The following is a 13,201-nucleotide window of genomic DNA, read 5'->3' as shown; positions in this document are numbered from 1 at the left end:
CATTGAGACCACTTCTTAGCCTGCACCCATTGTATACGTCCCTAAAATATTGGAGGGAACCAGACTAAGTACCTCATGGCAGAGCCCTTGTCTACAATCACTGTGAAGCACCAAGTATGCCTATGGCCCCGTACAACAATGCTTATGGTTAAACAACTGTTTGCTGGTAAGCTTGTGTACCTCTGGAGAATCGTACCTACACAACTATTCTCCTTTCAATGGCAGAAAGTTTTAAACAGAATACATCCTTCAAGATAGTGCTCTGGATGCTGGAGGCAATAAATGAGTGTGCTTGAGCAGACCCCATATTATATCCTTCAGACTTTTCAGGTTTCTTTGCCATCTTTAATAATACAGGGCTGCACTTCATAGAATTTTACATGCAGTAAAATTAGCACTGGGCTTGCACATGACCTTGAACAAGAAATCTTTACTTTGGATTCCAAACCTCCATCCTTTCAGTAGCAGAAATAATTTGCACACCGACACGTGTCACAAGATGGGATGCTGAGATACATATGCAGAATCAGAAGTTAGAAATAAGATTAAAAAAAAGTAGGCCACGTTTCTCCTGCCACCTCCACTCAAATTTACTGTGATTAGAGTTGCTGTAGTGTCCAAAGGCCCAATCAAGACTGAGGTCCCACTGTCTGCATCACTGAGGTGGGCACCATATCCACCCAAGAATTTGCTCTCTCAACAGACAGCATTGGCCAGGAGAGTTGGGAGAGAACAGCAAAAAAGGTAGCCATCTGTTCTATGCAGTTTTCCAGTTGGTTTTCAGCCACCAACTTCCAAACCTGGGGAAGTGAATCATTATCTCCATTTTACCCTCCATTGCCCTACCTCAGAGGAGTGTTATAAAGACAAGCACATTTCAAGGTTGTGGGACATAATCTATAGGAACGGGAGACCTGAGGAATTAAGATAAAGATACAATTTTAGCCCCTTCAGCTGCAAACACTTATGCATGAGCGCAGTCCCAAGGAAGTCAGAGACTATTCATATGATTAATGCTACATGTCTGCTTAAATAAGTATTTGCAGGATCACGGGCTACATTTTCAATCATGTGGTTTTTGCCTATATCAGCTTTAGAAGATTCAAGGAAGATACCCTACCACTGGGGCATTTTTTTAAACAGCAATTTAAAATGTAACAAATAAATTTTAATATAAAGTTGCATTAACACAAATTTTCAAAGCCTGAACAGGACTTGATTTTTTTTTTAAACCAAGTGATTTAAACCAGTCTATCCCAGTTCCTAATCTGTAAAATGGGGATAAGAACACTCCTCTCTCCACGTGGTATGGTGAGAATAAATAAGCAATTGCTAGGATAATGGAAGCCATGTAAGTACCTACAATACGTAGAGCAATTCTGGTCTTTGGGCACAAGAGTCCTCTGCTGCTGGTTTGCTCAGGAGACCTGGCTCTCACGAGGGATGGCCCAAGACTGTGGCACTCACTCCCTTATCCACCATTTCCAGCCCATGCACAAAGCACAGTTCCTCCCCCTTGCTTTTCTATTAACCTGACGTGCCATGGGTTTGGAAAGGCATCCATACACAATCATTCCCCTTGTGTGAGGAACAGAGGAACCCCACTTGACTGGTATTAATCACTAGATTTAACTCCTGAAGGTGCTCAGATACCATGGTGATAAGTGCTGTATGAAAAAACCTAAATGGGGTATAATACCATGCTAGTACAGGAGCACAGACAGCGAAACTAAGCAGAAGGTGAAGTTAACAAGTCTAGTTTCACTATTGATGGGGGGAGCCGGGGCATGAATATCAATTATAAAAAAAAAAATCCAATTTTAAAAGTTATTTTGATCTGAGTGAAGTTTTATTAGTACCACAGATAAAGAAAATATTATTTTAATATGATTCTTATTTCAAGTGTCCCTAAAACATTATAAAAGGGACCACAAGTTTTGGTACAACATCTGCTTCTGTAACCTGAAATTTGGATACCCCCAAAAAGTCTACTTGTATTTACAATCATTTCCTTAAATAGGTTTCATCGATGTAGACTTACTCATTGTTCCCATACATTTTAAGCTGTATTATCTACAGCAGAGGATCAGCTTCTGTATAAGAACATCCATCAGTTTTGCACGATAAACAGCAACGTGCACCCACGTATTTAACATGGTTGAAGCCATAAAGGTATTTGCAGCCGAACACAGCTCTAGTCCCACAACTCCCATTAACGGACCCCATGCACCAAGCTGACAGCACACTCCTACTGTGGGAAGCCACAAGCCCAGTCAGCAACACTGGAACACAAACAGCCAGGTGTAGACACCCGCTGTATTCAGAACATAGTGCGAGAACCCCATCCTGTGTCATCCCTAGTTGACTCAGTCATGTTACAAAAGCTGCTGCTGCCCAAATGAGTCTGATTAGACCAGCAGTTCTCAAACTTTTGTACTGGTGACCCCTTTCACAGAGCAAGCCTCCTAGTGCGACCCACCCTTATAAATTAAAAGCACGCTTTTATATATTTAACACCATTATACATGTTGGAGGCAAAGTGGGGTTTGGGGTGGAGGCTGACTGCTCGCGACCCCCCCATGTAATAACCTTGGGACCCCTTGATGGGTCCCAACCGCCGGTTTGCAAACCCCTGGATTAGGCAGAGAAGGATTTTCTCAGCCTGGGAAAAGACTGCATAGAAAGTGAGGGTCAGGCAGCAAAAGCTTTTTTTTTAAAAAAAAACAAAAAACAAAACAAAAAACCCACACCCGTTTAAAAGGAGCAAAGCAGCCCCGACCACGATCAAGGTGAAAGCTTTTCCCGGGGGCTCCGTTATGCCTTAATCACACCCTCGACGTTGGACATGGGAAGAGCCCTTCAGGGGACGCCGAAGGAGCCGGCCGCGGCTATTACACTTGGCCGGCTTCATGCAGAGGCACGTGCCCCCCGGATCGGACGGAGGATCGCACCTCCCCCCGCGCCGGCTCCAGCCGGCTCCACGCGGCCGCGCCGCCCCGCGCCCGGGGCCGTCCCGGATCCCCGGCGGCAGCCGCAGGAGCCGGGCGGGGCGGGGCGCGAGCCGCGCGCGGGGAAGGCGCCGTGCACGCGGCAGGCACCGACGCCCCCCACCGCGCGCGTGCCCGGGGCGCCTCCCGCCTGTCACGGCGCCCCGGGGTGCGTCGGCGGGGGGAGGGGCCGGGCCGCCGCCTGAGGCGCCTTGCCTCGGGAAAGCCCCCCCCCCTCCCTCCCCGCCCGGGGCTCCCCCCACGGACCCCCCCGCCCCATGAACCCTCCACACGGACCCCCCCGCCCCATGAACCCCCCCAGGGCTCCCCACACGGACCCCCCCGCCCCATGAACCCCCCCAGGGCTCCCCACACGGACCCCTCCGCCCCATGAACCCTCCACACGGACCCCCCCGCCCCATGAACCCCGCCCAGGGCTCCCCACACGGACCCCCCCGCCCCATGAACCCTCCACACGGACCCCCCCGCCCCATGAACCCCCCCGCCCCATGAACCCTCCACACGGACCCCCCCGCCCCATGAACCCCCCCCAGGGCTCCCCACACGGACCCCCCCGCCCCATGAACCCTCCACACGGACCCCCCCGCCCCATGAACCCCCCCCCCAGGGCTCCCCACACGGACCCCCCCGCCCCATGAATCCCCCCCCAGGGCTCCCCACACGGACCCCCCCGCCCCATGAACCCTCCACACGGACCCCCCCGCCCCATGAACCCCCCCCAGGGCTCCCCACACGGACCCCCCCGCCCCATGAACCCTCCACACGGACCCCCCCGCCCCATGAACCCCCCCAGGGCTCCCCACACGGACCCCCCCGCCCCATGAACCCGCCACACGGACCCCCCCGCCCCATGAACTCCCCCGCCCCATGAACCCTCCACACGGACCCCCCCGCCCCATGAACCCCCCCGCCCCATGAACCCTCCACACGGACCCCCCCGCCCCATGAACCCCCCCGCCCCATGAACCCTCCACACGGACCCCCCCGCCCCATGAACCCCCCCCAGGGCTCCCCACACGGACCCCCCCGCCCCATGAACCCTCCACACGGACCCCCCCGCCCCATGAACCCCCCCCAGGGCTCCCCACACGGACCCCCCCGCCCCATGAACCCCCCCCAGGGCTCCCCACACGGACCCCCCCGCCCCATGAATCCCCCCCCAGGGCTCCCCACACGGACCCCCCCGCCCCATGAACCCTCCACACGGACCCCCCCGCCCCATGAACCCCCCCCAGGGCTCCCCACACGGACCCCCCCGCCCCATGAATCCCCCCCCGGGCTCCCCACACGGACCCCCCCGCCCCATGAATCCCCCCCCGGGCTCCCCACACGGACCCCCCCGCCCCATGAACCCTCCACACGGACCCCCCCGCCCCATGAATCCCCCCCGGGCTCCCCCCACGGACCCCCCCGCCCCATGAACCCCCCCGGGCTCCCCACACGGACCCCCCCGCCCTATGAACCCCCCCAGGGCTCCCCGCCCCATGAACCCCCCCGGGCTCCCCACACGGACCCCCCCGCCCCATGAACCCCCCAGGGCTCCCCACACGGACCCCCCCGCCCCATGAACCCCCCAGGGCTCCCCACACGGACCCCCCCGCCCCATGAACCCTCCACACGGACCCCCCCGCCCCATGAACCCCCCCCCCGGGCTCCCCACACGGACCCCCCCGCCCCATGAACCCCCCCCCCGGGCTCCCCACACGGACCCCCCCACCCCATGAACCCTCCACACGGACCCCCCCGCCCCATGAACCCCCCCCAGGGCTCCCCACACGGACCCCCCCGCCCCATGAACCCCCCCCAGGGCTCCCCACACGGACCCCCCCACCCCATGAACCCCCCCCAGGGCTCCCCGCCCCATGAACCCCCCCGGGCTCCCCACACGGACCCCCCCGCCCACCCCCCCCATCACCTCCGGGGCTCCCCGCACGCCCCCTCCAGCCCTCAGGCACCTTGTACTTGTCGAAGCCGGCCAGCTGCTCGGGGGTCACGTACTCGTAGCCGGCCATGGCGGCGGCGGGGCGAGCGAGGAAGCGGCCGGTCTGACAGCAGCAGCCGCGAGGGGACTGGCGGCGCGGCGCGGAGCGGACCTGACTTGTCCCCCGCCGGCTGCCGTAGCCGCCTCCCGAATCACGCTCAGGCCCTCCCCGGGCTCGGCATCAGCCCACCTGGCGTGCCTGCTGACGTCACCGCGTCGGCCCTCCCGCTGCCGCCATCTTGGGACAGGCAGGGGCAGGCCCTGCCTGTGATCACGTGGCACCTCCCAGCTATGCAGCAGGTGGCCCTGAGGCAGGGTCACCCTGGGGCCTGGCAAGGCTGCCCCCTACAGGGGGAGAAGGGAGCTCCTTGGTGCAAGGGGGCCAATGGGGGCAGAATCCCAGGCACCCTAGCGAAAGGGTGGTGGGGGTCCCCTGTGGCCAGCCCTGAGACTTGCAGTGCTGTAGCGCCCGGGGGCTGTGCGCCTGGGACCCTGCTTGGCTGGGGGAGGGATAGCTCGGTGGTTTGAGCTTTGGCCTGCTAAACCCAGGGTTGTGAGTTCAATCCTTGAGGGGGCCATTTAGGGATATGGGGCAAAAATTGGGGATTGGCCCTGCTTTGAGCAGGGGGTTGGACGAGATGACCTCCTGAGGTCCCTTCCCACCCTGATATTCTATGATGGTCTGTCCGCGTAGGCTGCAGCCACAGAGGTGCCGTGGCTGCCGGCGGGAGCCAACTGGACCTAGAGACCTTACAGATAAATCCTTGAGGGGAAGTAGCCGTTTGTAAATCAGAGGTTGTAAAATGACACGGGTATCGGTGACAACGCCACTTTACCGCATCTGAGGCTGGAAAGCCTGGATGTGGGACTGGGCCCAGCAGCTCCACGGTAGTAACAAAATCCCCACTCGTTGTAAGGCTGGGGAGAGCCAGCTGCATGCTGCGCTTCACGCTCCCTCTGTGTGCTTTGATGTCAGACCCACTATGGCCCGCACCAAGCAGCCATAAACCCAGCTAAGGATTCCCCTTCTGTAAAATGACAGGTTTCAGAGTAGCAGCCGTATTAGTCTCTATCTGTAAAAGGAAAAGGAGTACTTGTGGTACCTTAGAGACTAACTGTAGCTCACGAAAGCTTATGCTCTAATAAATTTGTTAGTCTCTAAGGTGCCGCAAGTACTCCTTTCCCTTCTGTAGAGGAATTGCTGACTGGTGTAGGGGCAGTATACCATCGCCCCACAATCCCTGCTGCAGACAGCTTGGCCAAGGAAACAAGGGTGTGTCCGTGTGCTCTGGTGATTCCTGCTGGTGAAATGACCTGTCGGGGTTGTTGGTCAATGTAAAGCAGTCTTCAGTTCAAAGGATCTAACACGGTAAACTGCTGCTATCCATCACTCACAGTTCTACATTGCTCAAAAATAGACAGTGATCGTTACCTTTGGTAACAGGGTGGTTGCACCAGGCATTCTCAAAGGCTGTATCAGATAGCAAGTCCTAGAGGCTAAGAGGAAGACTAATGAGATAATAGGGTTTATCACTTATGAGTCACCGGTGCAAATCTAATCCGGGTTGATAATGATTAAAACTTTTTCTCATCTGGTGGCTGGCTAGTGGGTTATATTGGGATGTCTCACTCCAATGGTCGGAGTGTAGGTGTCTGTAACTACAGCCATTGGATGCTGACCCCTGCCACATGACAAAGGTATTAACTGTTTGCAAAAAGAAAAGGAGTACTTGTGGCACCTTAGAGACTAACAAATTATGTGTCATGCTCGATGGAGTGGCTCACAACTGTGAATGCCTCTCTCAGGTTCCACTGGCAGAAAACAGGGCAGACACCCCAAACTGGTGGTGTGTACTATGCTTAGATTTCACCACGCCCATGACAAATATGAACTCCTGGATCACTGTAACCATCTCACCATGGAATCACAGATAGTCTTCTCAGACTCTCCAGTCTATCTTGCCATCCAGACAAACTGGACTGTGTAATAAAAGGTAACTCAAACCAAAAATCACACCACATCAGGTTGCTGCTAGTGCTAAGAGACTAGTCATTTACCCCAGATTAATTGCTACTAATCAGATTTTACATGAAAGACAACAGTGGCAGCCAATTCTCTAATACACTAACTAAAAGTTTATTAGTTAAAAAAAGAAAAATAAATGAGAGTTATTGAGAGGTTAAAGCAGGTGAAATATATTAATAGGTGCATCACAGTTTGTAATTCCAAATAGTGGCAGAGATGTAATAAACTGCCAGTTTTCCAAAAATCTTTTCAGGGAACCCAGATACTCTCTGGGGATCTCCACTTTGCATCTGGTACACTTCCCTGTCAGAGTCCAAAACAGTCCAGAGAAAAAAGATCTTTCCTGGTATCCACATTTAAAGCTTCTTCTGACAGGAAACAAGTTGACAGGGTCTCTACCCACGTGAGCTTTTCCTTTGGTGAGGGAAAGTGAGGAAGGAATTTGGAGTCTTTTGACAACCTATCACCACGCAACCTGACCACTAAAGTTCTTCATTTGCATTTCACAAGGCTTCTTTGTCGTTTGAGGGGCCTTTTAGATACAGGGGGGTACATAATGTCAATGTTTGCTGTTAGATTACAACAGGAACCGTTACTGAAAACAATACAAATAACATTCCACTAGTTTTCATGAAGTTTAAACATCTGAATACACACTTAGACATATAACAATTGCTTTGATCTATGCTAATACGGTTTAAATGCCAAATGCACTCATACATTTAACAATCGCTTTGATCTATACTGATACACAAGTGAACTGACCTGGCTGTGACCTGAGCTGGCCTCTACTCTGTCAGGTGACTGGGGCCAAGAAAGTGAAAACCAGTCTCTTACCAGGTCTCCTGGGTACCACCCCTTTATTAATGTCCACAGCACAAATTCCATCATTGTTACTGTTTACAGTCACAGGAGAGGCCAACGATTCAACAGGCGATGCACTTCTGAGAAATGGAAAGTGAGTTTTCCCAGCAGCTAGGCCACAACTGGGGAGCTTGCCTTCAGGTTACATCAGAACAACCATGGACTTCAGCACTTCCATGACGAAACGTACAACACATCTTCAGCTTAGCTTCCCCATAGAGACCACATGCAACACACCCCTGTCACGGAGTCCCTGGGCGATGCTCTGGAACTGCTCCCCACGAAGCCAGGCAGGACTCTGGGGAAGTCTCCTTTCTGTGAGCAGCCTGTCTGCAGGACACACAGCTCACACAACTTCCACCTTCCTGGGTCTGACCTCGGAGCATTCAGCATCCTCTGCCCCTCCATGCACTTCCCCCAGTGAGTCCGCCCAGGCAGGGTCCTGGGGAAGCCAGAGGGTCCAGCACCCCAACTCTGCAGTCAGACGTGACTCTCAGCCAGCCAGTAAAACAGAGGTTTATTAGACGACAAGAACATGATCTAAAACAGAGTTTGCAGGTGCAGAGAACAGGACCCCTCAGCTGGGTCCATTTTGGGGGGCAGTGAGCCAGACAACCACATCTGCACTTCACTCCATGTCCCAGCCAGCCCCAAACTGAAACTCCCTCCAGCCCCTCCTCCTCTGGGCTTTGTCCCTTTCCCGGGACAATACAGTGGGGTACAGTCAACTCAGATCGACTGTGTAAATCAAACTCAGTGGAGTTACTCCGGATTTATACCTGTCCAAAGGAGCCTGATTCTCCTCCCGCTCATGCTGTTTTACATCCGTGTAACTTCATTTACTTCAGTGGACTTACTCCTGATTTACACATGGGTACATGATCACCACTCATTACATAACGTTTTCCCATTTTCTTGTAGCATCTGCTTACCTTGATAAATGGCCCGTGAACCTCATTAACAAAAGGCAACTGCCTGAAGAAGAACTCGAAAGCTTGTCTTGTTCACCATCCAAAGTTGGCCCAACAGAAGACAACACCTCACCCACCTTGTCTCTCTAAAAGGCAATTAGACATTTTTGGGAAAAGGCTGAAAATGAAATAAAATATTGCAGTGCTTATTCGGTGGACATGCAGCTCTACGGCTCCTTCCCCAGGATCTGGGCTGGGACCAATTCCCTGCCTTGTCAATGTCCGGCAGAGAAGCGGACCTGGCTGGAAACACGCTGGCATCGGCTCAGATAAAAGGGAAGCAATGCTGTTTGGCAAGAGGAAGCAGTTTGTGGAACTGCCAAAGCCTGAGCCTGCTCCCTCGGCTGAAGGCCCTGCCCTATCTATTGTCAAAGTAGTCTGAGGTCTTGGGTTTCTCCTAGGTTTTTGTCTGTTCTGGACTCCCATACAGTGGCAATGGCCAGAGGCTTTCTTCATTTTTTGCTGGCTGTTCCTCTCAGATTCAGACCTGACCGTGATCATCTGGACCGTTGTGACCTCTATCTAGATCACTGCAATGTGCTTTCCCTAGGGTAATGCCCAAGGCCTCTTTCAAGCTTCAGCTAGCGGGCAATATGGCCTTTTGAGTAGGACAGACAGCCCAGAGCATATGACACCTGTGCTCTGCTCTGCCTGCCAGCTCACTTCCAAATGAAATTACTAATGATAGAGCTCTAATTACTTCCCAAGTGCTGAGCAGCCACAGCTCCACATGAAGTGAAAGGGATCTAGAAGTGAAAACCAGACCGCAAGTTGTCTAGGCCCCAGTTAGCTCAGCTCTCTCCCTATCCCCTGCCACAGCATGTGTGCTCAGAATACGGGCTTTGGCTCTCTGCCCTAGGGATGATGTTTGTGGGAGGAGAGGGCAGGGCATTCTCAGGGTCAGGGTTTGCCCCTCCGAAATTCAATCCCAGCAGCTATTCCTAAGCCCAAACCTGGCCACTTTCAGAGTGAGGTGTGAGACAAGTCTGTCTCTTTGCTCTGGCTTCCCAATAAAACCAGGGCCTTGGGATCCCCTGAATTTAACCTACCTGCTGCAATTCACCAGCTCAGCCCTTCTCTGGAAGGCTGGGATCAGGGAGTACATGATCCCTGTTCTGAGAAAGGTGATTTCTGGCATCTTTGTAACTCACTTCACCTTTGTTTGATCCCCTCTCCCTGTCCCCCCTTTCTTCTTTTAATATTTATTTGGCAGGACCCTGGCCAAATTTTGCTTTCAGTTACACTGGAGTAATTCTGGATTAACTCCATTGACTTTAGTGGAGTTGCTTCAGATTTAGATCCAGTCTATACTGAACCTATTAACTGTGATTTTGTAACCAGCTAGGGGAGTAGCCAGTTAGTTACTGTTGGCTGCGTGATTCTGTTATTGGTCACACCCAGCTTTTTTGTCATTGCATCCACACTTAACATGCTGCCTAACCTTGTTCGTATCAGTGTCTACTGGGAAAATCTGGGCAGCTCTCCATAGCACCTCAATGGAGAACAGAGTGGCTGAAGGATATGCAGAGAGGGCAGCACCAGTAGCCCATGGAGCAATGCATTCTGGGATAGCCCAGCTCACAGAGAACTGGGAAGAAAAACAGACTTGCCAGATTGGTGCGGGGTGGGGAGGGGGCCCGGTCCGCATCATAATCACAGTGTCGCAGCCAAGTTATAGGGTGGTCACATAGGCAGGTGTGAAACGCTGTTAGCTGCCATAGCTACTAACCATGTTTTTACCAGGTGTTGGTTGTGTAGACACAAACCATGTTTTGAGCCAATCAGTCCATGAAATAGTTACACGCTTGGTTAGCAGCTGTTATGTGGCCAGGGCCTTGCACTGAGGTCACGGAGATCAGAATCTCTCCCCCTTTCCCATCAGCTCTGGACTCGACTCCTATTCAACACTTAGTTAAGCATCACTTAATTGCTGAGCATTGGCTGAATGCATCCCGATGATGTGGAATTATTTTATTCTTATTCTGTGCAGACTAAGGAACCGTCCATACTGATCCCGGCCTGTATTTATTTACTTATCCAAACCCATCCATAATTTTCATCATTGGAGCATCCACGCACCGCAGCATGATTAAAAACTACACTCATAAATAATACAGTTACCCCTGGGAGCAGGCAGGAGCCCATCCCTGCATCAGTAGAGAGCTCTGCTGCCAAGCAAAAAAATAAAAGCCCAGATTTTCAAACTTTGGGGCCTAAAGTTAGGTGCATAAATCCAGATTAAGGCACCTAAATAAACTGCCTGATTTCAAGTGATCAGTACCCAATAGCTGCCACTAATTTCAGTGTATGTATACACATACACTATATATAACAGAGACAGTCAGTCATACAATCAGTGAGGAAATTGCTTTGGAAGAGGTCATTATCACCCATTCTTATCATTTCCACCATCTGCTCCCTCCTGTATTGTTTTACAGACAGCGAGTTCATTCCCTTTCTTAGGCAAACACTACTAGTAAAAGGATCAATAACCAATGCGTGACTGGGTGCCCCGTGGCTCACGTACGACCCATTCTGGGGACAGTACCTGTCATGATAATGACAGTACCACCGACTGGGCTCAGATTCCTACAAAGCGCTGCCGAAGGCCTGCTTTCAGGCATTCCGAAGGGAACGGAACCAGGTTTAATAGCTGTGTGAAGCAGCCACTTTGGCTGTAACTGGGAGCCTTTGGCTGGAACCAGGTGATGAGTGGAACACTTCACTGCAGAGACAAACCCTGCCTCCCCTGAGTTCAGTGACAGCTTTTGGTTTCAATGGAACCAGGATTTTGCCCAGTACAGTGTACAGTAAAAGCTGTGTTATCCAGCACCTTTCCAACCAGAAAGCTCTATAAACTGGCATTTCTGATCTTCACTGAAAGTCCGGTTTATAGTCCGGTTGGCGTGGGGCCGACAGGCTCCCTACCTGGCTCCACATAGCTCCCCTGAAGCGGCAATATGTCCCTGCTGCTCCAAGGCGAAGGCGCGGCAGGCAGCTCTGCGTGCTGCCCCCGCCTTGCCCCGCCCTGCGCCCTGGCTCCGCAGCTCCCATTGGCCGGGAAGTGTGGCCAATGGAAGCTGCGTGGGCGGTGCCTGTGGGTGGAGGCAGCGTGCAGAGCCACCTAGCCACGCCTCCACCTAGGAGCAGCGGAGACATGTTGCTGCTTGCGGGGACCCACCCAAGGTGAGCACTGCCTGGATCTGGCTCCCTGCACCCCCACCCGTGCCCCAATCCCCTGCCCTGAGCCGTCTCCCGCACCCAGACACCCTCCCAGAGCCCATGCCTCGCATCCCCTTCTGCACCCCAAATCCCAGCCCTGAGCCCTCTCCCACACCCAAACTCCCTCCCTCTTAGTTAACTGGAATGTTTTACTTACCAGCACCCCCCATCCCCCCCAATACACCAGATAACAAAGCTTTTACTGTATAGTCTTTGTATTCCTGTCCTCTTAGCGGCTGGAGCGAGGTTCCCCCAGGGACACAGGAGGGTTCTTTGAATGGGTCTCAGACCTATTGTCGGCCTTTGTCTTGGATTTTGAGGGCCAAAGGCATCGCTAAGATCCTAGTATCCCATTGGTGTCAGTGGAGTTACACCAGGAGTGGATGTGGATGCCTTGTGCACCTCCACTGGATGCCAGATCAATGGAAGTTGCACTAAGTTGCACCATTTACACCTGGTTTCTGACCAGTAGCCACCCAACCTGTAACCTTCCCCCCCATTTATATCCTTGCTGAGTCTGGCCCAGACACGTCCATTTACCCCAGGCTGCATTTGGCCCAAGAGCTATACTGGAAGCAAATTTAGGAGCTTTAGCAAATAAAAAACGTGGAAAAGCACCTGCAGCCCCAGTGGGTTTCATGTTCCCTCTGTCCCAGAGGGCAGGTTTGGAAGCAGTCGATACAAAGAAGGGAAGTGTAGGTGGGGAGGGGCTGGGGAGAAGATGGAATCACATGTCCCTGATAGTCCACTGCTGCCAATAAACTCGTCAAAGTGAAGGTCTGTTTGCAGATAATTCCTGGATAGCGAAATGGCTGCGGCTGTGAGGTCAGAGGTTCCGTCTGCATGAAATTCACCCCTGGCAATGGGCAGGCTCAAGGCCTGGACCCCACAAGCTCTCCACGTCCATCCGTCTGTCTTCCTCCTGGGCTGCGTGAGCAGCCGCCAGCCGCTCTAGGAACCCCATCAGGGTGGTAACCAATGGCTGAAGGGAAAAGCCCCCTGGCTTTGGGAGGGGGAGAGCCATGGCTGAAGGGGCATCTCTATCAATGCCAGCTGGCTAATTAATGCCCAGGGTAAAGCTGTCCCTCTGCGGTGAGAGGGGAGAATGACATTGTTAGCAGAATCATCT

General features: G+C 53.2%; 1 protein-coding gene across 3 annotated transcripts in view; it reads right to left on the bottom strand.

Moving 5' to 3' along the window:
• Positions 1-5,154, bottom strand: part of SELENOI (selenoprotein I) — a 59,940-nt gene extending 54,786 nt beyond the window's left edge. The window contains exon 1 of one of the 3 annotated variants that reach the window (XM_073335508.1): positions 4,964-5,154. In XM_073335508.1, the coding sequence (XP_073191609.1) occupies positions 4,964-5,020 (57 nt within the window). In that variant the 5' untranslated portion in view covers positions 5,021-5,154. The remainder of the gene's footprint in view (positions 1-4,963) is intronic. The other 2 variants (XM_073335510.1, XM_073335506.1) reach the window with 2 other exon arrangements.
• Positions 5,155-13,201: the final 8,047 nt, after the last annotated feature.

Source organism: Lepidochelys kempii, chromosome 3, assembly GCF_965140265.1.
Source record: "Lepidochelys kempii isolate rLepKem1 chromosome 3, rLepKem1.hap2, whole genome shotgun sequence".
Taxonomy (NCBI): Eukaryota; Metazoa; Chordata; order Testudines; family Cheloniidae; genus Lepidochelys; species Lepidochelys kempii.
Note: the sequence above shows the minus strand (reverse complement) of the source record. Positions and strands in the feature narration are given on the sequence as shown.